This window comes from Pan paniscus, chromosome 11 (assembly GCF_029289425.2).
Source record: "Pan paniscus chromosome 11, NHGRI_mPanPan1-v2.0_pri, whole genome shotgun sequence".
Lineage (NCBI taxonomy): Eukaryota > Metazoa > Chordata > Mammalia > Primates > Hominidae > Pan > Pan paniscus.
Window position 1 is genome coordinate 12470575 of NC_073260.2, and position 27839 is coordinate 12498413.

At 43.8% G+C, this 27839-nt stretch overlaps 1 protein-coding gene across 3 annotated transcripts; it reads right to left on the minus strand.

Moving 5' to 3' along the window:
• Positions 1–25227, minus strand: ZBTB34 (zinc finger and BTB domain containing 34). Of its 3 annotated transcripts, none has more exons than XM_034929076.3 (3): positions 25127–25227; positions 22162–22282; positions 1–6491 (listed from the first exon to the last, which is right to left on the minus strand). In XM_034929076.3, the coding sequence occupies exons 2-3, from the start codon at positions 22179–22181 to the stop codon at positions 4967–4969; spliced, it is 1545 nt and encodes a 514-aa protein (XP_034784967.1). In that variant the 5' UTR covers positions 22182–22282; positions 25127–25227; the 3' UTR covers positions 1–4966. The 3 variants fall into 3 exon arrangements, with proteins under 3 accessions (XP_034784967.1, XP_054973574.1, XP_034784968.1); XM_055117599.1 differs by lacking the exon at positions 22162–22282 and adding an exon at positions 11539–11662 and having other exon boundaries at positions 25127–25194; XM_034929077.3 differs by lacking the exon at positions 22162–22282.
• Between the last annotated feature and the right edge of the window lie 2612 nt (positions 25228–27839).

Sequence of the window (27839 nt, forward strand, 5' to 3'; positions counted from 1 at the left end):
TTTGCTCTAGCAGCATTTTTATTTACAAACAGCAATGTCCATTGACTTTATTTATACCATAAAAAAGCCATTTACAAGCAAGAAACAAGAATTCAGAACAAAATTAAGCAGCACTGAAATATTCATGTCACAAATCTAAAACAAAGTGAATACAAGAGTAAAATATCATTTGAATAAATAGTCTTAAATTCATGCTATAAAATAATCCTTAATGGCAAGTTACTAGTTGATACAGCATCCGCTTAGCTAGCTTCATTTACTTCATATGGTGATGAAGTGTGGAGTTGTGAGGTTACCAGTTTATATTGCAAGATAATGACACTGTGTTAAGTCATTCAAATTGCTCAACCATTTATAACGGAAAAAAATGTTAGCCCTACTAATAAAAGTGGTGAGAGAGATGGTTTTCACATTAGGAAAATGGTCATTCTCAAACAAACCAGGTAAGTTTACCTCTTACAATAGTCAGGGCAGCAACCAAAGGCTTGGGCAGCAAGTCCAAAGGTTGAATTCACAGCATACTTGTCACTGAGGGGCAGCAAGAGGTCTGTGGACTGAATCTGCTACAAGGAGAGCCAGGCAAGGCTGACTCCAGGACTTGATCAAGAACTACAATAGGCCTGTCTGTGCCAGACTCAGGAAGGAAACCAGAGAAAGCAGGTTCTCTTCTGGGCCGAGAAGTCAAGCACTGGGCAGAAACAGTGGGAACACTCTGGCACTTACTGAAAAAGACGCATGTGACATGTGACAACCATTACAAATTTGGAACAATGTGAATGACTTTTCTGAACTTTTAGTTCAGTTGCACTGAGTAATATGAAATCTATGATTTATGAACTAGATAGTTTCATATAAAGAATTTACATAATTCCCCAATACTTTCATATATAAAATTTAATAAATAACCCTGACCAGTCTAGAAGCACCATTCAAGGGGCATGTGCCCTTGGAAAATAGTTTAGGTGTTGCATATTTGAGTCCCTTTCAGTGGAGGCTTCACAGGAAACCATTACAGAATTTAACAATAACGAGGACAACAACAACAAAAATCACAGTAACTAAGAGAAAAAGTTGATAAAATAAAATACATTGATCTCTTTAAAGTAAAGCTCATTCACATAGATGATTTTCCCCCCAGCCCTTGTTTTGTGTTCCTGCAAATTTTTCCTAGGGTCTAGGCTGTAAGAACAAAAATAAAAACAAAACCACACACAAAATACGCAGGTCTATATGGTCTGGGCTAAGGGAAAAACAAAGAGTTGGTTATATTTGCTATCATTAGAAAAGACATTTACTCATGCTCTGGAAGATTTAAAAATTATCATTTTCGTTCTACAGTATATTCTGCTCAACAGTGAACCGACAGTATCCTTTCTGCTGTTTAAAAAAAAAAAAAAACTAAACTAAAACAACAACAACAACAAAAAACACAACTGCCAAGGCAGGGCCAATTGGTTGGGAGGCTTTTTCCACTGACCAAAAAATTAACTTGTCTCCATATACTGTATTTACAAATATAATTTCTAAATGTATTTACAGCTTTAGTAGAAATTAGAGGGTAGAGAACTGATTAGAATGAAAATAACTGTTTAAAACCACAAACATTAGTAAAAGTATAAAATTCTTTGTCTTCACAGTTTGTAATAACAGGCTAAATATCTCTAGAAAAGGACGCTGTCACTGTCTTCACATTGTCTAATATTGAAAAGGTAGCTCAAGAAGAGACTCAATTATGAACAAGCCTATATGAATTCAGGATATATTTTACTGTAAAAGATTTCTTCACATATCACTTTATCTTAATTGATTTCTGCATCTGTTATAAATGAAACACCTAACCTAAAACTGTACAGAAATAGGGACTTTGCTTTCCAAAAAGAGTTGCTCTAAGGAGTTACACAGCGTACTTCGTCTGCGGAGACGTGAAGTGAACTTCAGGGAGAGAATGTTTCGGTTCTGTGGTCATGTTAATCCTCCTGACACATCCTCATGCGGCAAGGCACAATTAATTGCTGCTGCCCGATCTGAACGGAGTTAATCTCTCACCAGTCACACCCCTGGGAAGCATGACAGTGCGAACGCTCAGAGAGGCTACACAGCTCCGTGCTGGCCTAGGCGCTGCCTCCCTCGAAGCCCTGCGGAACTTTACAGTACTGTGTTATGGCTTGAGAATTCATTCTTAACACTGCGAGCAGTGGAAAGGGTAAAGTGTTAGCAACACGAATGGGAGCAAGTGGAACTTGCAAAATGTGGAATCATGATTCTTAGAGAGAAACTCAATCAATTTTCTGCCCCTTAACAGTCCCATTACAATGTTTGAACCTGAACTGTACAATCAAAGCAATGGATATTTTTGTCAAAGACAATTTTGGATAAGTCACTCTTTGGTAAACTCAAACCAGTTAAACAGATTCACAAATACAAAGAACTCCATGTAAATAAGGTTAAGACGGACAATGCCAAGAGCCAGGACGCTGGAAGTGCCCGCGCCAGGTGCCCTCCCTCCTCACTGTCTCTCATACCATGGAATGCTCTGGAAACCTCGCTGAAGGCCCCAAGCCTGAGTGAAAAGGAGGTTCCTTCCCTGAGCTTGACCTCTTATGTCCTTGGATTTGGGCATTTCTTGTCACAAACTTAATTTGTATCACAACACAAATTTTTTGCATTCAATTAAAAAAAAATCAAAACCAAACTTATTCATTTAAGGAAAAAAAAACCCCACAAACATTTACCTGAAACCCCAGAACATATTTAAGTGGGTAAACACTTGGGGTCCAGCCTCCCCTTGAGGCACGCGGCTTTAACAGGAGTTGAACAAGTGCTTCAGGGAGAGAACGAACCCCTACTTAGGCAGTTTGACGAGGAAAAAGGCATATACTATATACCCGATTTAGCAAAGCCGCTCCTCGGGAGCAGCGGGATTAGAGTGTAATCTGTAGGGAGTTAACACTGATGTGTAGCGCAGCAGTTCACACGTGAACAGATCCTGTGTGCTAAAGAGATGCGACTGCACAGCTGCCACCCCTGGGGGCTATTACACACAAAGGGCTTGAATGACTTTTTATTTCTCAAAACAAAAAACAAAAACAAAAACAAATCCACCATTGGTATTTTAGGAGCCAAAAAAGCACAGAAAACCAGCAAACATCTAATTCTGTATTCCTTTAACTTCTAGCCTCTGAGGCTGGTCCTTCGTTCGTTTTTCTTTTAGGTGGCTGCACTGTTCTCCTACGGAGGTGCACTGGTTGTGCGTCTCAGAGCCCAGGTTCTCACTCAGGCAGATACCAGAACGCTGACATCCCACAGGCAGCCTGCAGCACAAACTCACCACCAAACTGCCTACAAAATTACTCTCTGCCAGAGTTTACAGTACCGAAGCAATCTTGTAAAGCCTGTTTGTGTATGTGAACACAATACAGAACTGAAGACATTTCCGAAAGTACTAATAAAACATTATTCAAATGGACTCAGGTATCTTTTCATACAGTAATGTGTTTGCCAGCACATGCTTTTGAGGTCTCTTTTCAAGCTATGAACTCAAGAGAGGAAAACAATTATAATTCATTATTACCATCAGATTTCACATTTTCTACAACTATACTGACCTAAAAAGACACTTAACAAAAATAGCACCACATGACCAAAAAATGGTGACACACAGATTTGGTGACACGGAGTATCTTAGAGGGCTTTTAAACTGTTGGTTCTTTAAGCAGGAAACACTGAGAGAGTGGGGGAGCCACTGAGGCTCTCATTAGCACACACAATACTAAGATAGATATATTGCTTGCAATTCCCATAGAGTATAGCTTTACAAAAAGTACAAATTCTAAGTTCTGCAGTTTCCCTGGGAACTGCATGTAGAAAAAGTTGCTGTGCACCTGAACTGGCTGTTTGAAAAGAGAAAGAAAAAAAAACAAAAACAAAAAAAACCACAACACTGCTTGGAGAATTTTGTAGACAGAACTACAAATCCCTTTCCTTAAGTGCGAGTGAGTACTAACTCATGATAGTGATTCGATTTAGTTACCTGGTATGTATGTTTCTACAGTACGGAATGAAGGTAGATTTGTAGGCCAGTAAAAACCTTGAAAACCACTGCTCCTTTGGGGTTGGCTAATATAACACTACACTATGTAAAAAGGTCAGCACCACAGGTCATCCAGCTTACCTGCTGGACAACTAACAAAAATTCCAAACGGTTTCCAACTAGAGTTGAAGAAATTTTATGGCATTTGGTTTATGTATTTGTTATGAAGCAGAGCTGTGAACACTGTGATTTGCTTTGCTTGCTTTTGGACACAATGATTAATATAAACCTACTAACATTCTTTTGTAAGGGAAATGAAGGGGCAAAACCCTAACATATTAGGTAGGGATGAGATAGACTCAGAAGCCCTGTTCACATTGTATTAAATTATATATTCCTCTTACATTCACCTCAACCAGAATAAAATCAAATTTGAAAATGTATATATACTATATATATAATAATAGTTTTATTATATATATATATAAATTGTCTAACTACCCCCTAAAAGGAATTTTAAATTAGAAAAGGTTACCCATTTGTATCAGCTGACGGCATCCTAATCTCCCTCCGTGGAAGTGCACTGCTGCCAGCGCACACAATGAGAGAGAGTATGCCTCTTGGCAGAGAATGGAGGGTCAACCAGTTGGCATAGCTAAATCACTGGCAGATTTTGGATTAAGAGTTCAGCCAAAGAGGAATACTGTCAGCCTGTGTTTTCCCTGGATGCGTTGCCCTTCATGCTTTGAGCTCCTTCGGGGAGGGAGGGCAGGGGAAAAGGATAAACACAACGAAGTGTTCCATCCAGAAACTTTAGAAAAACTGCCAAGAGACCAAGAGATTTCCAGATGGTTGGGAAAACCAAAGATTACAACAAAGCAAATCACAAATATGCATTGATTAATGTGCTTTGTTTGGGTGCACTTCTTTACCATCTTAATCGGGAGCATCAGACACTGTGTGAATTTCCATCCGGGAATCTAGGCCCATCTCTGAGGCTGATGCGTCATTTTCTAGTTTCTGTTCCACGTACACATCTGTTCTCTCGGGGGACTCAATGCGACTCCTGACTTCAGCAACGCCTGGGTGGTTTTTCCGCAAGTGCTGGTTGAGGGTACCTTGGAATGGAAAGCACTTCCCACAGATCTCACAGCGGAATGGTTTATCATCTGTATGGCCCCGGATGTGGTACTCCAGTTGGTCCTTCCGTGTGTACTTCTTCCCACAGAACTTGCACACAAAGGGGGTGATTCCCATATGGAGTCGCATGTGCCTATCAAGGCTTCCTTTCTGGTTGAAGGACTTTCCACAGTAAATACAGATCAACCTCTCATTGTACGGGTACCAATGCCCTCTCGCACTCCTCTCCCGGGGACTGCTCTCATACCCGGGGTTGTTCATCATGGCTTCACTGTCAGAGCCCTGCACCAGGCCCTGCAGGTCACTGTGCAGGTGGACAGACAAAGCCCGCTTCTGGCGGGCACGCCCTCCTCGGAAACAGCTCAGCATGGACCTGGATGGGCTGGAATTACTCAAACTTCCAAAAGCTTCTGATACATTGGTTGGCTGTGAGGCTGCTTGGGAATAGGAGTATGCGTGCTGGAGCACAGAACCATAGGAGCCCACATTCACTGCCACAACTTGTTCCCCATCAACCATCTCGGTGTGGTACCCATCGTCACCCAGGGAGGAGCTGTCGGAACAGCTGGGCCGGTCGGACTTCTCCATCTTCACTTTCACCTCGGTGATTTGGCTCTCCCTCACCAATAGGTCTCCTTGCTCATGGTCTCCCTCTATCTGAATCTCATATTCAGAAACGCTCCCACTGCTCCCGCGGTCTGAGTGCCCCTCCTCCTGTAAGCGGCTGCGCAAAGCTTTGCTGGGGGTCGTCTCCATCCGGAGGTCACTACTTGCGGTGGGCTGCCGTCCCTGAGAGCAATATGGAGGAGAGATCTCCACTGGGTTGGCAAAGAAGCTGCTGTCTTTCACTCCGTTTCGACTCTCGGGATTCTCTTCAGCACCGACGGTAACAGAGTCAACATCTCCAACGCTGATTTTGGAATGGATGCTCTCTAGGATCTGCGTGCACTTGTCAATGACACACTGCATCTGAAGAAAGCTGGCTGCAGTCAGAAAACTGACAACATCCTTCAGCTGCAAGGACATTCTTCCAGTGTAACAAAAAGAAAGCAACTGCTCAAACACATTGGGATTTTTAATCACTGATATTGACAAGCCACTCATGGTACTTAACGCTGAATGGTCCCGGAAATATGGGGAGCTGGCAGCAAGGACTGCTTTGTGGGCTCGGAATGGCTGACCCTGAATGTGTACAATGATGTCACATAGTTTCCCCTGCAGGCGGAGTTCGTTTAGCTGGCTCAGAACGGTGCTGCTGTACTCGGGCACATCAAACTGAATAAAACTGCTGCTGTCCATTTCTACTGACATGAAGCGTACTCTGCGGAGAGAGAGAGTTTGCATCATTCACCAATGACTCCTCACTAAGTACAAGTGGCATAAACACAAGCTTACAACGACAATACCATTGTGGCTATCATACCTCCTAAAATCTACCTGAAGCATTCTTCCCCTTGTTTTAGTCTTTCATGTTTTGGTTAATTCACCTAAAGCCAAATAAACTAATGATCAATTAGCCTAATGTCATAATTGCCTAATATTCATCTTGATCAAAAATAAAATATTTTACACATAGTAGGACTATTTTGGCTCTGACTGAGAAATTGTTCTCCTTTTAGGAAAAATATTTCCCCATTTCAAGTACTTTTGAGGGTTTGAAGTACTTTGTGAAAAATAACTAAACTCAGGCCAGGCGCAGTGGCTTACACCTATAATCCCAGCACTTTGGGAGGCTGAGGCAGGCGGATCACTTGAGGTCAGGAGTTTGAAACCAACCTGGCCAACATGGTAAAACCCCATCTGTACTAAAAATACAAAAATTAGCCTGGTGTGGTGTTGTGCACCTGTAATTCCAGCTACTTGGGAGGCTGCAGCAGGGGAATCGCTTGACCTCAGAAAGCAGAGGTTGCAGTGAGCCGAGAGCACACCACTGCACCCCAGCCTAGAGGACAGAGTGAGACTCCTTCTAAAAAAAAAAAAAAAAAAAAAACTAAACTAAATTCATCTAAAAATGTTCTACCTTACTTGTGTATTTCTGATTGGTATTTTTCAACTCTGTAGCACACTGGATACAATAAATGGAGCTAAACCCTTTTCAGTATTATTGTCTTGATTTGTGTATTTGCCCTTCAGCTCTGTACACCTTTATATCTCTTTTGGGTTGGGTTGCTTTGGCTGAGACTTACCACGCTCAGTCTCCTTCAGTGAAGAGTTATTATTACTTTTTTTTTTTTTGAGACAGAATCTTGCTCTGTTGCACAGGCTGGAGTGCAGTGGCGTGATCTCGGCTCACTGAAACCTCCGCCTCCTAGGTTCAAGCAATTCTCATGCCTCAGCCTCCCGAATAGCTGGGATTACAGGCATGCGCTACCATGCCCAGTTAATTTTTGTATTTTTAGAAGAGACGGGATTTCACCATGTTGTCCAGGCTGGTCTCGAACTCCTGACCTCAGGTGATCTGCTCCCCTCGGCCTCCCAAAGTCCTGGGATTACAGGCAAGAGTCACCACACTGGCCTATTATTACTATTTTTTATTAGAGATGAGGTCTCATTATGTTGCCCAGGCTGGTCTTGAACTCCTGAGCTCGTGATCCTCCCACCTCAGCTTCCCAAAGTGCTAGGATTGCAAGTGTGAGCTGCCACACCCGACCAGTGAAGAGTTATTTTAGACAATATTTTATTTTATTTATTTTTATTTTATTTTTACAGATGGAGTCTCGCTCTGTCGTCCGGAGTGCAATGGCATGATCTTGGCTCACTGCAACATCTGCCTCCTGGGTTCAAGTGATACTCCTGCCTCAGCCTCCTGAGTAGCTGGACTACAGGCATGCACCACCACACCCAGCTAGTTTTTGTATTTTCAGTAGAGATGGGGTTTCACCATGTTAGCCAGGCTGGTCTCGAACTCCTGACCTCAAGTGATCTGCCTGCCACGGCCTCCCAAAGTGCTGAGATAACAGGCGTGAGCCACCGCGCTCTGCCAAGACAGTGTTTTTAAACAGTAGGTATTTTAGACAACAAGAGTGAAAGGGTGATGGACACATCAAAAGGAATCACCTTCTACTAGCGCTCACAGCTGCGGCACACCTACAACAGGTTTCCTTCCTGTGGCCTAAAATGTGCAGCACCAGACTGCTCAGAACTACTTAAGTATATATAGCCCCGGCTCCATCCTCTGACAGAAACACAACAAAACCAGATCTAACAATTATATTTTAAAACCTGACCAACAGAAATGTAAACACCTCCTAAGTATTAGATCAGAAAAAAATCTAAATGGAATAAAACTACTTAGACAATGAGAAAACACGTAAAATCTGGGTTTAGGAGTGAAGTTTACTCATGTCTTCAACTTGAGAATGTATCTCCAAAAAAGAGATGGACAGATATGTGATAAAGCAAACACAGTAAAATGTTAACAATTGTAAAGTCTACATGGTGGATATCTGGGCACTTATTGTGAAATTTTCTCACCTTTTCTGTTTGAGGTTTTTCAAAATGAAATGTTGGGAGTTTTGAAAAACAACAACAACAAAAAGCTGTAACAGGAAAAGTCAGTGCCTTAAGAGTTTTTATCATTAAACAATAAATACTAAAAACAAGTGAAATGACTGAACTCAGGAGGTCAGAAAAGGAAAAACAAATGATGCCCAAAGACAGTAGGAAAATAACTAATATAGAAAAACAGCACATAATCACAGACGGAATTTTTAAATTTTAAGACAAAACAACGTGCAACTAAATCTAAGGCTCTCACAGGAAAGGATCAGTTAAATGTGCCTAGATCATGTCCGAATTTTTTTTTATCACATCGAAATTTGAGTTAAAACATTTTAGTCGAAGAGGAATACTGTGCCCTTATTTATCCTAGATTTATGATTGAAATCAATTTGAAATCTGTATGAAATGAACATATTTTTAGGATAACATAAATTGGCAGAACTAAATAAGAAACAGAAGTGCCAAGGCACAAATGATCTTCAGGCCGTTCACACTGTTCTAGATGCATGTAAAAACATTTAAAGCATCTCAGTTCATATGGCACAAATCTGATACCAGAAGATGACAAATAGCAGAAAGGAGAAAACTGTCTACTTCATCTAAATAAATAGATTTTAAAGTCCTAACAGAAATGCTAGCAAATACAACCTATTAAAATAATATATTATGACCAAGAACAGCTGCTTCACAAATGTAAGGATGTCTACATCTTCAGAAATAAATAGATGAATATAATTTGCAACATCAATAAGTACAGGAGAAAACCCATATGACCAAATCAATACTATGTCAAAAATGCATGTGAGAAAAAGTTAAATGCCCTTTCAGAGTAAGGCAAAAATACTCAATAGGCTAGAAACAGAACAATACTTTCTTAATACAATAAAGTGTATCTACTACAAACCAATAGCAACATCATCCTTAAAAAGGAAACACTGCATATGTTGGTATACTTAACAGGGAAAAGAAGGAAGGAAGGGGAAGGGGGAGAGGGGGAAAAGGGGGAAAGGGGGAAAAGGGGGAAGGGGGAAATGGGGGAAGGGGGGAAGGGGGGAAGGAAGGAAGGAAAAAAAAAAAAAGGAAACATGATGTCTGCATTTCCCAAAATGCATTTAGTAGAACCCAAGCCCAATAGCTAGCCCCAATATCCTCACCTCCTAGGGATTAAAACACACATTGGCATAATATCCCATCAGAAAAGTCCTGCGGACAAGAATCCTGCTTAACTCAGCAGTTTGCAAACTCATTTCATGGTGGAACTGTTCTCTCAAGGTACACATATTAATATTCCCAAGAATGAGTGTTCCCTGGAGCACACTTTGGTAAAACTTTAGTGCAGTCATTCCCATCAGTGCCTGGGAAGATATACAAGGTTATCTGCCATCACGACTCTCACTTAACATTATTTTAGAACTTCTAGCCAAAGTAACATTAAGGCAAGTAGCCATTAAAAAAGAGACAAAATTACTATTACATGCAGATATAATATGCAAATTATTTACAGAGAAAACCCAAGAGAATCACTTGGAAAATGTCAGAATAGGCATCTACTAAGTAGAGGGTTTCAAAAAATTATACATAAAAACAGGTAAGATAATGACAATAAGGTGCAACCAACAATATAGCAACAGGAACCAGAAAATACCTAGGGGTGGGGGAAGATAAGCAAAAAACAAGGTCAACAAGAAAAATACAACTCATTTTAATATGGACAAAAGCCTGTATAAATGAAGAGAGAGAACACGCTTCTGGCAGGATGATTCAATATCGTAAAGAGAGACACTCTCCCCCAAAATTAATTTATAAATATAACATAGCCTGATGAAATCTTTTCTTAGAAATCCGAAAAAATGATTTTAAAATTCATCTAGAACATTGTGGTCCAACATAAATATAAGACACTGCATGTGTAATTTAGTGCTTTCTAGTAGTTACATTTTTTAAAAGTTAAAAAAATAAATTGTAGTAATATTTTATATAACCCAATACATCACTGCAGCATGTAATCAATATCAGAAAGTTGAGACATTTTACATTCTTTTCACACTAAGTCTCTGAAATCTGATGTGTATTTTACACACAGCATGGCTCGGTTTGGACTAACCACATTCCATGCGCTCAACAGTCGCCTGTGGTCAGTGGCCACCAAACTGGATAGTGCAGATCTAGAATACTAAAGAAATTTTAGAAATAGACAAATACAACCAAACTTATAGATGTCAAAATGTGTGATTGGGCTATAATTCATCGGCTAAGTATGTATTAAGTGTCAGGCACTAGGGATCCATCAGTTTTAATTCTCTCATCATAAACCATGATAAAAGCTATGAGATCTTTCACGATGGGGGAGTGGTCAGAGAAGCCTATGTGAACAACTGCTATTTTAAATAAGAACTAAAGGACAAGTAAAGGTTAGTCAGATACATGTGGGCATCGGGGTGCTGCAGGGAAACTGTCCAGACAGAAGGAATCACACGTACAAAGGGTTGGGGAGGAAGGACGTGCTGGAAGTGTGTGCACAGCTGGAACAAGGCGCAAGGGGCAGGACAGAAGCCACGTGAGATTGTCAAGGTAGAAATCAGACTGAGATGGCCTCACGGGCCATTTCAAGTAAGTAAAAAGGGGAGAATTACTGAAATAGATGCTGCTTAGAGAATTTGAATTAATAATAAATTTAGATCCTTCTTCACAGCATACCCCAAAATAACCTCTAGAGGTTTTTCTAAGCACACAAAGATACCAGAAGAAACGTAGGTTTAACTACAGAAGAAATACAACTTTTATATATCAAAAAAATTCTTTTCAGCAAAAAACAAAACAAAACAAAACACCGAGGTAGAAAACAATAAAAAATACTTAGAACATACATAGCAGAGGCCGGGCGCGGTGGCTCACGCCTGTAATCCCAGCACTTTCGGAGGCCGGGGCGGGCAGATCACCAGGTCAGGAGATTGAGACCATCCTGGCGAACACGGTGAAACCCCGTCTCTACTAAAAATACAAAAAAAAAAAAAAAATTAGCCGGGCATGGTGGTGGGCGCCTGTAGTTTGAGCTACTCGGGAGGCTGAGGCAGGAGACTGGCGTGAACCTGGAGGACGGAGCTTGCAGTGAGCCAAGATCACACCACTGCACTCCAGCCTAGGAGACAGCAAGACTCTGTCTCAAAAAAAAAAAAAAAAAAAAAAAGAACATACACAGCAGAGTCTCTCACAAATCAATAAAAGCCAAATGTAACAACTGAAAAACGCGACTATGTATGAACAGAGGCTTTTAAAAAGAAATAAAAATAGCCTTTACATGTAGAGAAAAAATGCTTAGGCCGGGCACAGTGGCTCACACCTGTAATCTCAGCACTTTGGGAGGCTGAGGCGGGTGAAATCACCTGCGGTCAGGAGTTCCAGAACAGCCTGACCGACCTGGTGCAACCCTGTCTCTACTAAAAATACAAAAATTAGCTGGGCATGGTGGCGGGAGCCTGTAATTCCAGCTACTCGGGAGGCGGAGGCAGGAGAATCGCTTGAACCCGGGAGGCGGAGGTTGCAGTGAGCCGAGATCGCGCCATTGCACTCCAGCCTAGGCGACAGAGCAAGACTCCGTCTCAAAAAAAGAAAAGAAAAAAAATGCTTAACAACTTCATCAGTAAACAAACATCAATATGAGGCCAGGCATGGTGGTTCATGCCTGTAATCCCAGCACTTTGGGAGGCCGAGTTAGGCGTATCGTTTGAGCTCAGGAGTTTGAGACCAGCCTGGCCAACATGGTGAAACCCTGTCTCTACTAAAAATACAAAAATTAGTCAGGCAAGATGGTGGGCAACTGTAGTCCCAGGTACTCGGGGGGCTGAGGTGGGAGCATGGCTTGAGTCCTGGAGGTCAAGGTTACAATGAGCTGAGATTGTGCCACTACCCTCCAGCCTGGGTGATAGAGTGAGACATTGTCTCAAAAATAAATAAATGCATAAACATGAGACAAAATACTTCTTTCTCAAATTGGCAAAACTTATAAAAATGCAACTCAGCTGGCACCTAACAAATAGGCAAATGTTACCTACTCATCATAGCATTCTCATGACACGGGGTGTGTAAATAGTGACTTTTGGAATGCAAGGACAAAAGGAAGGTGGGTTCAGGCTTTTTAAAGGTGTGGACTGCAGGGCAAAAACCAGTACAGAAAGGAATGCAACAGAGCATTTCTGAAATAGAATGTACAACTGAAAGCGGCTTCCCAATGAGGCTTCCCCCTCCTCTGTGTGTTTTTTTCTTATCTACTTCTCAGAAGAAAGGTGGAGAACTACACTTGAAAGATAATCACTGAGAAAAACGGAACGCCATGATTAACACCTAAGAGTGGGATTCCATTTTTCTGCAATATGAGAAAGGAAGTGCTTTGCTCTCCTCTCCCTTACATTAACACTTCCTTTCCACAGTGACAATGAGATTCAAAGATTCCCCCCTAGAGCTGCTAACAAGCCACACTCTTGAACAAGAAGCTTCTAAATGACTGGCACATAGTGAACTTAGTTAATTTCAGTCTGAGCCATATGACCAGACTAAAGGAAGAGAAACTCATCATCGATCACAAGTTCTACACTCCATGTGTGGATTTATCAGGTCCAGTGATCCCAGGATAGAGGAGGTCAGAGCCTCTTACGTAGGCACAATTCAAGTTCAAATATGATCCTCTATCCCTCTGTACTAGCAGCTTTACAACATGGGCTACTCACTGGTTTCTTGAAGCTCTTGATTTTCTCCCCTGTGTGGAATGTCAGTGGGCCTACACCTAGGTTAGATCAATTTTGAATTACATTTTCTTAGAGACAGGATCTCACTTTGTCGCCCAGGCTGGAGTACAGTGGCAAAATCTTGGCTCACTGCAGCCTCAACCTCCTAGGCCCAAGCTATCCTCCCTAAAGCTATAGCTCCCTATAGACTATAGGCACGCACCACCGTGCCCAGCTTTTAAAAAAAATTTTTGTAGGCTGGGCGCGGTGGCTCACGCCTGTAATCCCAGTACTTTGGGAGGCCGAGGCGGGTGGAGCACCTCAGGTTGGGAGGTCGAGACCAGCCTGGCCAACATGGCAAAACCCCGTCTCTACTAAAAATACAAAAAAAATTAGGCGGGCATGGTGGCGGGCGTCTGTAATCCCAGCTACTCGGGAGGCTGAGTATCGCTTGAACCCGGGAGGCGGAGGTTGCAGTGAGCCGAGATCGTGCCATTGTACTCCAGCCGGGGCAACAAGAGCGAATCTCCATTTAAAAAAAAAAAAAATTTGTAGAGACACGGTCTCACTATGTTGCCCAGGCTGGTCTCGAATTCTTGGCCTCAAGGGATCCTCCCACCTCAGCATCCCAAAGTCCTGGAATTACAGACATGAGCCACTGCACCTGGCCAATTTTTAATTAATTTTATCTTTAAAATAAAATATATGCATATGGTAGAACTTCAGATCATAGAACAGAAATAATAAAACTTTCCCCCAGCCCCTCTTCCCAAAGATAATCACTGGTAGGAGTTTTGGGGTATTCTTTCAGAGAAAATTTTCAACATCTATCAGCATAAACTGTTCTGTATCCTACTTTAAAGAAATCTATTTAATATAGCTTAAAATCTTTCCGCCTGTAATCTCAGCACTTTGGGAGGCCGAGGTGGGCGGATCACATGGTCAAGAGATCAAGATTACTAAAAATATAAAAATTAGCTGGGTGTGGTGGCACACGCCTGTAATTCCAGCTACTCGGGAGGCTGAGGAAGGAGAATTGTTTGAACCTGGGAGGGGGAGGTTGCAGTCAGCTGAGCCTGGCGACAGAGCGAGACTCCATCTCAAAAAAAAAAAAAAAGAAAATCTTTCCATAGCAGCACATACACATTGACCTATTTTTTTCTAACTTCATAGTATTCCATGGATGGCTATATCACAACGTACTTAACCAGTTCCCAGTTGATACTAAGAAAGCCACTACAAACACAGAATGTCACCCCCACTCCACACACACACACACACACACACACACACACACACCCCTCACTTACATCTTGGCTTTCTTATGTAAATAAATCTGTGGCCTCAACTTCTAGCAGAATTGTGGTAAATTTTTCATTTCAGTTGATAATGCCAAATTACCCTCTAAGAGGTAGCAGCAATTATCTGTTCACAGGGAAGGGCCTCCTTCCCCATAGCGGCCAGCAATGGGTATCGAACCCTTTCACTTTTTCAGCCAAACTGATAGGTGAAAGATGTACCTCATTGTTTTGATGTGCTGCTTTTTTTTTTTTGAGACAGAGTCTCACTCTGTGGCCCAGGCTGGAGTGCAGTGGTGCAACCTCCACTCAAGGCAACCTCCGCCTCCCAGGCTCAAGTGATTCTCCTGCCTCAGCCTCCCTAGTAGCTCAGGCCACAGGTGCAAGCCACCACACTTGGCTAATTTTTGTATTTTTAGTAGAGACGGGGTTTCGCCATGTTGGCCAGGCTGTTCTTGAACTCCTGACCTCAGATGATCCACCCACCTCGGCCTCCCAAAGTGCTGGGATTACAGGCATGAGCCACTGCGCCCGGCTGCATTTGTTTAATTATAAATGAGGTTGATATCTTTTCTCATGTTTAATGGCAATTTGTCTAAGTTTGTCTTTGAACTGCCTACTCATATCCTTTGCCCTTATTTGCCTTTTTTATTGATTTGTCAGAGCTCTTCGCAAATTAAGGAAATTAGCCTTTTGTCATGCGCTGCAAGTATTAGATTTAATTGCAATCACTAAATGGCACACTGACTGGGAATTTAAATTATTTTTCCTACATTTATAGGAAATATTCACTCAATATCAATCTCTTACATACAGAAAACCAAAGGGAATTCAAAGACGAATACAAGTCCCAGTCTTGCAGTTTGATAGAGGCTTAATGCAGATTCCTCCCCACTCAGAGAGATGGGAATGGAATTCATTTTTGATAATGCAGAGTAGTGATTTATATTAGTTTTTCATTTAGATTAAGTTTGCAGCTGCCTCAGAAAACAATAATGAATTTGATTATTCCACTCACTAAAACCATCAGAACCAGAACTCTTTAATTCAGGAGATTAATCATAGGTGTTTCTGTCACATTATTCTAGGCAAAAAAACCACACCCAAATTAGACATTTACACTGCTATTATTTTAATTTAAAAAACAAGCACATACAAGCTGGATTTATTTTCAGTATCGATACGTATTTTAACAAAAATTCTGTTTTTGTTTATAAAAACTATACTCTGGAAAAAGAATGTGAAATACTTCTTTTAAAAAATACACATGGATAGAACTTTGTTGAAATGGTTTTTTGGTAAGTTCAAAATTGTCACCTCCTCAACTTCTTCACAGGTCTCTTCTGTTCACTCAATCAATGGAAAGACAATCTTTCTGCTCTTTCAATTTCTTTAATTTCTTACTTCCAAATTCTTACTTTCTTACAAAGAAAGAGAATAATTTCACACCTGTGGAATAGCTTTCACCTCACACACAGCCTCTGCCGTGACCACACAAGGCCACCACTGGTCTCCCAGGTAGCTTCTGGGAAGGACCACCTCTGACGTGGGCAGGACCGACATTCTCCTACTTCCAGGCACCCAGCCGCCCCCACACCAGCCTGGGCTACTGTAAAAGGGGATGACTGCCCCTGCTGCCACACCCCTCAGCCTTCCCCCTTTACTTGGCAGAGTCACTCCACCACCATCATCATCCATGACCAGCTTTTATTGAATGTGTGATACATGCCAGGCATGTCGTAAGTAAGGCTTAGGATGCAGTATGTCTCTGAATCCTCCCAATCTGCCCCTTAAGGCAGGTACAATTGCTCCCATTTTAAAGATGAGGAAACCAAGGATCCAAGCAGCTGACTTTCCCAGGACCCTTCTGAAGTGTGCGTATCTAGGTCCCTATACAACAACCCCTTATCCCTAGCGAGCTGGACCTGTGTTACATTCCTGCCCTAGGACAGTGTCAAGGAAAGGGATGGAGATGGGGGAGGGGGGGGTGGGGGGTGGGCAAACATCCTCCCTATTGCTGCCCAGAATAGAGAAGGGCAAATGAGGGCATTTTAGTAATATCCATCAAGATTACATCTGCATATTCGCTGTGACCAAGCAATTTCAGCTGTAGGAGTTTAGTGAAGCACCCTCTTTGTAGAGCAAAATCTCCCTCTTTTCTAGACCAGAATCACTGGCAGAAGGGTTATGAGGAGAAGAATGTTCCAGGTGGGCCCCACAGCCACCGTGTATCATGCCCTCCATATTCACAGCTTTGATCCCCCTTTCCTCCTCAGAGCCCCGGACCCTGGCTCACTCTACTTGCTTTAAATAAAAAGCTATCTTTACATGCGAAAGCCTCAATTAATTAGAAACCACAGATCTAGGGCTCAAGTAAACCGGTCCTTTTGGTGTTTGAAGGTGAAAGTCACAGAGAGCAGATGCTGCCAAGAAGACACAGGGTTCAGCCCAAGTTCAACAGGATTCAAAGCAGCATTGAGACCGGCGCCCTGAAAGCAACAGCAAACTGTGAGGGGCCCTCCAGGACTGACCAAGCAGTGATGAAGCCAAGTCTGAAAGCACCAGAGGACGGCAGACATGGAAGCCACACTGCAAAGGGGAGCACAGCTGAAGGCGAGCAGCTTTGGGAGAAATGAACACACGCTGTGGAGTGATGGCCGGCTGGGCAACCAGAGCAGGAGGCCACTCACACAGTGAGGCACTGTGGGTACAAGCCACAGGGAGAGCGGCACTGCCTGGAAATGACCGCACGAGCCATCCTGGGACACTCCTCCTACAGACCTGAAGTCCAAAGCCAAAGCGGGGGCTCTGGAAATAAGCAGGCATGGATGCGCTGAAAAGAAAATTAAGGTCTGATGCGAGACCATATGACGACAGGCTTGGTAAGTAATGCTGCTTGACATCTTCGCAAGATCCCACTCAAAAAAGCTACAGAATCCATCACTGCGCCCATGCATCAGGCCAGCAAGAGGCTGCTCTGCAACAACACACAAGGGAGAGACACCTCCCAATCCAGGTTAACGCATTTTACCCAAAGGGGCTTAAGAACAAAAAGCCACTCGACAAAAACAGGAAAAGCAAGCGACCATCATGTCACATTCACGGCTGAGGCTGAGAAGGGTGAACAGAAACCAGTAACTCAAGCCCCTGCTCTTCCATTCAGCTCCCCACCCTCACTGAGTTAGTAAAAGAGGCAAAAAGGCAATAACTGCCCTTATATGTAACATTAGAGGGTCACATAAAATACCATGGCCCACCAATGGCAAACACAGCTCCTTTGAATTTTCAAAGGTGTCACATGTCAACCAATTTCTTATAAAGCACCAAGGAATGTATGGAGGATCTCATTACTTTCCATTTAATGCCATTCTATTCCTATGCCAGTATTTTAAAAAGACTTATCACCAAAAAAAAAAAAAAAAAAAAAGAAAGACAACATGGGTGAATTTATTTATAACACTGACACAAAGGCCTTTCCAAGCATGACATAAATCTCAGACGCCACAAAGGCAAAGACAAATACATTCGACAACGTAAAAGTACATGACAAAAAAAATACCCCTTTTCTCCAAAAGCCAAAAGATAAATGATATATTGAGGAAAAATACATGCATATTTGACAAAGAACTACTTTCCAAATTCCTTAATTTATATATCAAATTAGGTGACATACACAAAAAAAACCCCTATGGGAGAATGGGCAAAGGATACAAACAGCTCAAAAAAAAAAAAAAAGAAAAATGACAGAAAAAGAAGCAAAGATGCTAAAATTTACTTCTGATTAAAGACATCTGAAATACAAAAAGAAAAAATAATGAGATACCATTTTTAACCCATCAGCCTTGCACACAGTTTAAAAGAGCTGGCAAGTGTAGTCCTGAGGAATGAATAATTTGGTAATATCTATCAAAATGTAAAAGGCATTTACCTTTTGGTCCACAAATAACGGGGAGGAATTAAGCCTACTAATATATAGGACCTACAAAAGTGTAAGAGAGACATATGAGAACGACCACTAAGAATTTTTCTTTGCTATACCAAAAAAAAAAAAAAAAAAAAAAAGAACCCCCAAAGGAAACTGGTTTCAAAAAATATAATCAACAATGAAATACTACGCAGCTATTAAGAAGAGTGGGTAGATCTGTATGCTTTGATATGGAAGGAGTGCTAAGATTTAGCCAAAAACAGCAAGATGTAGACTAATATGTATGCATATATGTCATTCCCTTCATGTACATTTTGTAAAGGAATTATATTACGTTGCTTGCTGTATCCATTTTGGAAGGAACCATGTGGTACTATTAATGGTGGTCACTGTGGGGAAGGACTAAGGAGAGGGAAGGGAAACAGACTTTATTTTATACCTTTGCATTTAAAAAATCACATAACTATTATTCTCACTAAAATTTTTTTTTTAAGACATGTAGGTTAGTACCTACAAATATATAATTTTTTAAACCAAGGAATCTAGAGGAGAAAGATGGGCTGTAAATGGATAATTATTACATCAAGCAGACAGTTATAGAGGCAGAAACAAAGAACTACAAGGAACAATACAAGGCTGATTACTTTTGACCGAAAAGATTTTTAAAAAATCAAAATAGAACAAAGGAAAACTTCATGGAGGAAGATATTTTTGAACAGGGCCTTGCATTTCAAAGGGAAAAAAAAGAACACTCCAGACAGAAGGAAAAGCAGGAACAGGGCACAGGGGAATGCAAACAGCGTCTGGGGTAGAGCAGGCAGCATGCAGTGGCCCCAGCTCAGGGACAAGGAAGGCCATGGAAGAAGAAGGCCACAGTCAGAAGGTGGAGGGCCTTGAATACTCAGAGAACTCAAACAGAATTCTGGCGGCAGCACCTGGAGACTGAGGCATGGTGTCTACTCGGAGGCCACGTAGCTCAGCCAGGACAAGCTGGGCTCGGGTATTTCACGGGGTCGTGGGAAATATGGGGCTGGAGCTAGAGAGAAATATTAGACCCGAAGATACTGATTTGGGATTGACCATGTACTGAATGAGGATTGTTTTGGTAAAATGAGGTTACTCAGGGAGGGAAAATAAAAAAAGAGAAGGCTGAGAATAGAAAGGGTGTTTGCTCCTAGAAAAGAGGAATGGAAACACAGCACCTGATGAAAGGGGTAACATCCTCACCTAGCCCTCTCCTCAAGCCTTTCCACTGACTAGTTTTGTTTCTGTTTTGTTTTAAGACAGAGTCTTGCTCTGTGCCCAGGCTGGAGTGCAGTGGTGCGATCTCGGCTCACTGTAACCTCCGCCACCAAGGTTCAAGTGATTCTCATGCCTCAGCCTCCTGAGTAGCTGGGATTACAGGCATGTGCCACCACGTTCAGCTAATTTTTGTGTTTTTAGTAGAGACAGGGTTTTACCATGTTGACCAGTCTGGTCTCGAACTCCTGGCCTCAAGGGATCCGCCTGCCTCAGCCTCCCAAAGTGCTGAGATTACAGGAATGAGCTACTGCGCCCGGCCCCATTGGCTAGTATCTTTAAGTAAAATTCTGCACCACCTATTCTGTTAAGCTGTGAGGAAATGAAACAATGGAAAACTAATGACATCCTCTCACACTGCTGACCCATTCTGCAGAGAACCTAAAAATAAGAAGGGACTCTCAGATGCCATCTGGGCAAAACACCCACCTGGGCCTTAAAATCTCCTCTACAACTTTCTTGGATAAAGCCTTGGAACTGTCTCCACATATCAACAACCAGAACAAAAGTAAAAATGTAAAAGCTGAACAATTAGAAATGTGCTGATTCTGTGAGACTCCTCACTGCTGAGCTTCCACTCCTGGCGGTGAACTCTCCGAGAGCAGGGACTGCGTGCCCAGAGCCCAGCAGTGTGTCTGGGGCAGAGAGGCTCTCAGTACATGTCAACTAAAACAAGCTGGTGGCTCAAGATCCATGGACTGCCACTACAGCCGCACCCTCAGCTCTGAACTTTTCCTTCTGGAGACCCCAGAGATGCGGGATCGTCTCTGCCCACAGCAAAATCTAGCAAGGTGGCTTATTCCAACCTAACCCATAAACAGTTTAATTTGCTCCACAAGATGCTACACTTTGTTTAAAAATATCCAGTTACACTTCCAAGAAAAGAAAGGAAAGTTACAAATTTGGAAGTTGTTTAAGGCACCAGGAGGTACCCATTATTCTCAATCAAGATGCTCATGATTCCAAACCCAGATTTGCACCTGCTGGCTTCAGTCATTTGCTGATACCTGAGACACAGCTCAAACTAGGCTTTCTCTGGCAGGCACTGGAAACCTGAAGATCCCTAATTTTCATTTTCATACAAAGTCATTAAAAAGACCACAGATTGAAGCACCGCAGACAAAAGGCACGGTAACAGAAGTAACAATTATATAAAAATAACTTTTCTAGGTATTTCTGCCTGGGTCTAGATTAAAACCAAAATTGAGCTGTCATGAGCTACAATCTAATCTTTTAGAAAGCAGCAGTCAAATAACACCAGGGCTGTGTGAAACATTCTGGTGCTACTGAAACCCAATGCAAGAAAAAAAAATAAATAAAATGGCATTCTGTGATGGATATTCATGAAGCACTCATCCTAATTTAAAAGAAAACAAGTTTAGAGTTCTTACTGCATTAATTCATGTGAGCCTGAAAGAACATTTTTATCCAAACTGTTACATTTCCTACCAAGGCGTTAACATTCTCCAGGTCTGCTCAGATACACTAATTCCAAGAGGGTGTGATTTGTCTTTTAGTCAATGCAAAACATCATCAGAAGCTTCTTCTGAGCTTTCCAAGCAGGAGAGAAATGGCCTCTTTAATTTTACTAGCAATGACAAGGACTAACGGTCAGTAGGCTCCTACTGTGTACAGTATGGTAAGTAAGCTCTTAGACGACACTAAGAGGCTGCAGTTATCCCCATTCTACAGACGAGGAAGCAAACCCAGAGAGGCTGAGAAACTTACCCGAGGTCACTCAGCTAATGACTGGCTGAGCCAGGATTTGGACCTAGATTTGTCAGTCTCAGACTCAGAACTCTTATCTCTTATAAGAGTAAGATTTTAATCCAGGCATACTGGTGAGATGCAGGATTTTTATTGGTGCTGGATTCTTACTGATCAACTCCGAGTAGAAAGAGAATTCTCATTTAAGGATGTTCCACCACACAAAGTCAGGCTGGGTCTGACACTGTGATGATTAAGGGGTCACAATATGTTGTACTTCAAGTGGTTTGCAGTCATTTCTTTGCAAAATGTCCCTTATTTTTACTTCTGTCAGTGAAGTAGGCAAAAAGATGTTTCATATTTTAATCATTAATTGAGAGGATTTGTTTCAGATAAAATAAGCTTTCTTAAGGCAAATAACTAAAAAATAGTAAGGCACAGCATCTTATCTGCTTACTTCTGGCTAGCATTTCAGGGGCACTGGCCCTGGAAAATACATTAAGTCCTGCCTCTTATGACAAAAGGATTAGAAAAGCTCACCTTGACTTGCATTCTTCCATGAGGTTTTCCTTGCCATCAACATCAACCAGAAAATAACCATTAGAAATTTAACTGCGTTCAGTTGATGACCTTCACTAAGCTAAATTCAGCAGTTTGTCAGCTACAAAACATTAAATAGACACAATTAAGAAGTTTGAAAAACATTAAGCAGAATTTAAACTAAAGTAACATGAACATTAACGGGAATAAAACGTAACTAGATTCATGGTACTGACATTTTAGACAAGTGCTTCAAATGGAAGGCAAAAGTGGGGGGACACAGAGGTGCAGAAATCCAAAACTCAGTAGGTACACAGTTCAGCAGCTTATCATTTCTCCACCTTGATAAATGTACACCCAATAATGACAATAACAATAATGAAAATGTACTAAGCAGTTACTAGGTGCTGCACATTTTTCTACTTCGTTCCATTTTCGTTTACAGTTCATTGGATTTTATTATCCTCCACACTGCAAATAAGAAACGGAGGCTCAGAGGCATTAGATAAATTGCTCAACTTCACAGAGCTGGTAAGCAGACTTGCTAGGATTCAAACCCAGGTCTCTGATTCCAAAGCTGCTGTTCTTTCCCCACAGCCTCCGAATGAAGAATCACATGACTTTTACCTTTTCCCATGATCAGAGGGAAACGTTTTAAAGTTTCAAAGATTCGTTTTGTGCTTTCTGCACCCTAAGAGAGCAAGCTGAAAACATCCACCTTGAATGGTAGCATTACATATCACTTATCTATGACACAGAAAGCTGATAAAAACAGATTCTCCTTAAAAAAAAAAAAAAGGCAAATTACAAAACAAAACAAAAAGTTGTTTACCAACAAAAATCAGGAAGTATTTGAGTACCTATTATAGAAGTCCAGCCCCAGTATTAGATACTATAAGGTCTCCGAGAGGAGTATTAAGACACAATGCCCTTAAAAAAACTCCCACTCCAGTTGGGACAAGAACAAGTTCAACAGCCAAGGAACAAGTGCTGAATCCGAGTGCCACAAAGCCATGGGGGCAGGGAAGTCAGGGAACACCCTCTGGAGGAAGTATATCTGCAGCAGGGGCTTGAAGGAAGTGAAATGGAGAATTTGCACAGAAAAGAAAAAGGAGGCCAGTGCTTCAGAATGGGGAACAACAGAAGCAAAACCCAAGAAGCCGTAACTAACTCAGTTCTGCAGGGGACAGACTTGGAGAAGCAGAGAATAAGGTTCAGATAGGTGGGGTGGGGCCAAACCACGGAGAGTCTTGAAAAGACAGGGTGGGCGGTGGCTGGACATACCGTGGCAGGCAAGAGGCCACTACTCAGCTTTGAACAGTGGTATAACTGCCGTGGCCTCTTAACTGATCTCCTGGCCTCTAGCTTCTTCACCAATGCCTTCAGTAGTTTCAACTTTGACCTAGTGTTTGAGTTGAGGAACTAGCCGCGGCCCACCTCTCCTCCTACTTCCCTCGTATATGAACCCTTCTCTGCCAGGAGACTGGTCTATTCACTAACTCCATAGGATCACTGGGCCTGATTCCTCTTTTCCTATCTGAATGCTACTCATCCTTTAACACCCGGCTCAAATCCCGCCCCCTCACTAAACCCTCCCTAACCACTCGGCCTACAGTGACCTCCATCTCTCCTTCTTAATTCTACAGCACACAGCCTTGTCTCATCAAAATTACCTTTTCATAAGTAATGTCTCAGCACCCTGTGTAAAGCTGCTTGGAGACTGTAAGTGTGCCTTCTACTACTTTCCCACCACATGGAACAGCATCTTGCCATTTAATAAGCAAGCAAGCACTCAACTATTTTTTGACTTCCTATAGTAAGTTTGGCTTTAGCATAAAGGAAGGATGGGGGAGGGGGGAACCTCTGGAGTCAGCGACCAGCTTAGAAGCTGTTGCAATAATCCAGATGTGAAGCAAAGAGGGCCTGGACTAGGGAACAAAGAGAAAATGGGCAAATATAAACAACAAAAAATTCTGCATGCAAAAACTCGGCGGAATGTGATTAACTACTACTAGGGACAAAAGCAAGGGATGAATGAGGATTAAGGTGAGGTTTAGAAAACGCTTCTTGAAATCATTTTAAAGCCTGTCTGAAACAAAATGCAGTAAGTGGCTTAAAAAGTCCACACTGACAAAGTCTTCAGCGAAACTGCCCAGTATCTTGAACCAGGGACAGCCCTTCCAATTTGAGACATACACGGAATGGCAGAGCCAGAAGGGTTCTTAGAGAGTTAAATGAAACCCTCAATGATCACATGGGGAAACTGAGTCCTAGCATGGAAGGGGCTTGCGGAAGGCCTCAAGACAGAGACTCCCAGACGAGTGCCGCCCTGAAAGCACAGCCACTTGGCCTAGAAGGGCACTGTTTACAACCCGGTCAGCCCCAGCCCAGCCCTCCGCAATGGCAGGACCAACTGAGCGCGAGCGACCACGGAGACGTCTGGGGCCAAGCGCAACCCGTCGCCGCCGCCTGTTTACCTGGAGGAAGGCGGTGGCGTGAGGCAGCGGCTCCGTGGCAGCCACCCGAAGGGCCGACCCCTGGCCCGGCCGGCTCTCCAGGGAACTCAACCATCTGCCCTCCCTCCCCGTACAAAAGGGAGCGCCCCCAGGACTAGGGGCCCGGAAGCTGGGGATCCCGAGACGCCCCGGGCGGAGGCTGGGAGCCCAAGGCAGCTGCCCAAGCGCGACCCTCAGCCGGGCCAGCGGCGCCGGGACTCCAGGACCGAGCACAGCTGGCCCCTCGGGGGCGCGCGCCTGACCCCAGCAGGTGCCCGGGGCCTCCGGACCCCGCCCGGCCTCGGCTCCCGCCCGCGCCGGCCGCCTGCCCGCGGGACTGACCAGGCGCGGAGGCTCCCGCCCCGCCGCGCCCAGAGGGAGCCGGACAGCGGCCCGGGGACTGCCCCCCGCCCCGCCCGCCCCGCCCGCGCCTAGCCCGCTGCTCGCCGCCCCCGGCCAGCGTGCCTCACCTGCCCAGAGCGCCGCGCTCACATCGCCCGCCCGCGGCGCCCCCTCCGCCGCCGCCGGCGCCAGGCCCGTCCCCGCCGCTCCGGCTGCCGCCCCAGCCCGCGCCCCCCGCCCCCGGAAGCGCTTCCCGGCCCCGCCCCCTGGGCGCCCGCGCTTCCGGGCAGGCGCCAACCCGGGTGGTGGCGTTGCGCGGCGGACCTCTAGCCGGGTCCCGGGGTCCTGAGTCCCGCCCGGTTGTCGTCCCAGAGCCTCGCCGCGGGCTAGCGGCAGCCTTGGTCTGGACCCCGGAGTCCCGACTCCGGGAAGCGGCGTCGGCTCTGCCTTCAGCCCGCGCTCTCCTCGGCGCCCCCTGCTGGCGGGAGAAGGGCGGTGCAGTGGGGCGCGTTTCAGGGGCTCCCGGAATCGAACGGGTGGGAGAGAGCCCAGGACCCTCGACCCCCTCAGCACTGGGGGGCCTGCCCCCAGCCCAGCCCTCCCTTCCAAGACCCTCCCTCCTGCATCTCTTCAGGCGCTTGCCACGCACCCGAGCTGCTCCTGGCAGGGCAGCTGAAGGCAGCAAGGTGCAGTGGTTAGCAGCAGGGCTCTGGGGACCTGTCATAGGGGGTCTCTTGACTTACCACCTTGGGCAGGTTTTCTCTCTCTCAAAACGGAGGTGGCTCCCGCCTGTAATCCCAGCACTTTGGGAGGGCGAGGCGGGAGGTTCACTTGATCCTAGGAGTTTGAGACCAGCCTGGGCAACATAGGGAGGCCCCATCTAAATTTTTAAAACTTAGCCAGGCTTGGTGGCACATGCCTGTAGTTCCAGCTATTGGGGAGGCTGAGGTGGGAGGGTCGCTTGAGTCCGGGAGGTCGAGGCTGCGATGAGCCATGATCGTGTCACTGTACTTCAGCAGTGGTGAAAGAGCAAGACCCTGTCTCAAAAACAAAACAAAACGGAGGTGAAAATTCCCAACTCACTGTTATAAAACCCATGTCACAGAGCATGCCTCAAAAAATGTGCATTTCCAGACCCTTGGGGACACCCCAATCTTCAAACCGTTGGGTGGGAGTGGGAGCCTCACCCAGCGTTTTCCTCTCAGCTTTAGACCAATGTAACACTCTTTGAAGAGCTTCCCTTTGCATTTTGGTGGAGTCAGTAGTTGTGGCAGAGGTTTATTTTCCTTTTTCTGGCTTTGTAATAAAAATAAACTAGGAGGCAAAGATACCAGCTCCTCTTCAGGATAGAAAGCTGCTGAGACTTCCTGATGTTACTTCATCCTTTGCAAGCAGGAACTGTCTCTCCAGGATCTGTCCAGTGGTCATCCTCCAATAACAACAGCTACCCTTTGTCAAACACTCCATGCAGGGCACTGTGTAGACACTTGACAGCCATGACCTCATTTAACACAACCTAAGGAGGTGGCAATCTATTCCCATTTTAATCCAAGAGGGAACTGAGGCTCAGAGAGGTTGAGTGACTTATCCAAAGTCACACAGCTAGTAAATGGCAGACTTGGGATGAACTCCCTTGTCTCTCTGACTTCTTATAGCAACAGAACATCCAAGCATAGGATTTTAGGCAACCTGCCTATAACTGCAGGCACCTGGGCAGACAGGTAGTCTCGCTCTTGAATTGCTATTGCACTTGAGTTGTTTTCTTGAGATCTGTCCCCAAGGGTGAGATACGTGTGCACCCAGGGCACAGGAATACATCATCTTGTCAGGTTTCCTCCGGACTGCTGAGCTGATTCTTATGCCCAGAGTTTTTCCTACAGATCAGCCTTGGGCCTCATCATTTTAACTGATTTTTGCTAAATTCGTTGATAAGAGTTAGGGTCTTCTTGGCTGTGACACAATATTTGCATATCATTAAGGACTATAAAGACTAAAATAGTTCCTGAGTTTTTGACCCTCCTCTGCCAAGTGTCTCAAAGTTGTTGGCCATCTGTCTGTCCATTGGATGCTGGGTATTTCCCTCATAGTTTATATTTACTCTCCCACCTAACTGGGTCACCAAACTCATCATTTATATATTTTTCCAGCCCCTTGCTTTTTTCGTTCTTGTTGTTTAGCTGATTGTCATGGTCTCTACTAATTTTAGTTAAAAAACTGTCACTCCTCCACAGTTGAGGTGCATATGTGTTTCTGTTTTCCCATAATCTTTGTGGCAGTTTTAAATGATTTAACTCGTTAGCTCCCTTGAAATCAAGAAGTCTAGGGAGTGATGTACAAGTCTCATTTTAATTTATTCCACAGTTACCCATTTTCCCCAGCAGCATTTATGAAATGATCCAATTCACATTTTGTTGAAGTTTGGGGTTGCCCTTCAATCCACAGTTAAGAAGGAGTTTTCTGGCCAGGTGGGGTGGCTCATGCCTGTAATCCCAAACACTTTGGGAGGTTGAGACAGGAGGATCACTTGAGTCCAGGAGTGTGAGACCAGCCTGGGCAATATAGTGAAACCTCATCTCTACAAAAAAGAAAAAAAAAAAAGCTGAGTGTGGTGCCACGTGCCTGTGGTCTCGGCTACTTGGGAGGCTGAGGTGGAGGATCGCGTGAGCCCTGGAGGTCAAGGCTGCAGTGAGCCGTGATCACCACACTGCACTCCTGCCTGGGCATCAGTGTAAGACCCTCTCTTAAAAAAAAGAAAAAAAGGTGCGGGGCTTCCCATCGTGGGGGTCAGCCTATGTGAGGGTGATGGCTGATAGCTTACCAATACTTGTGTTCTGCCTTTTC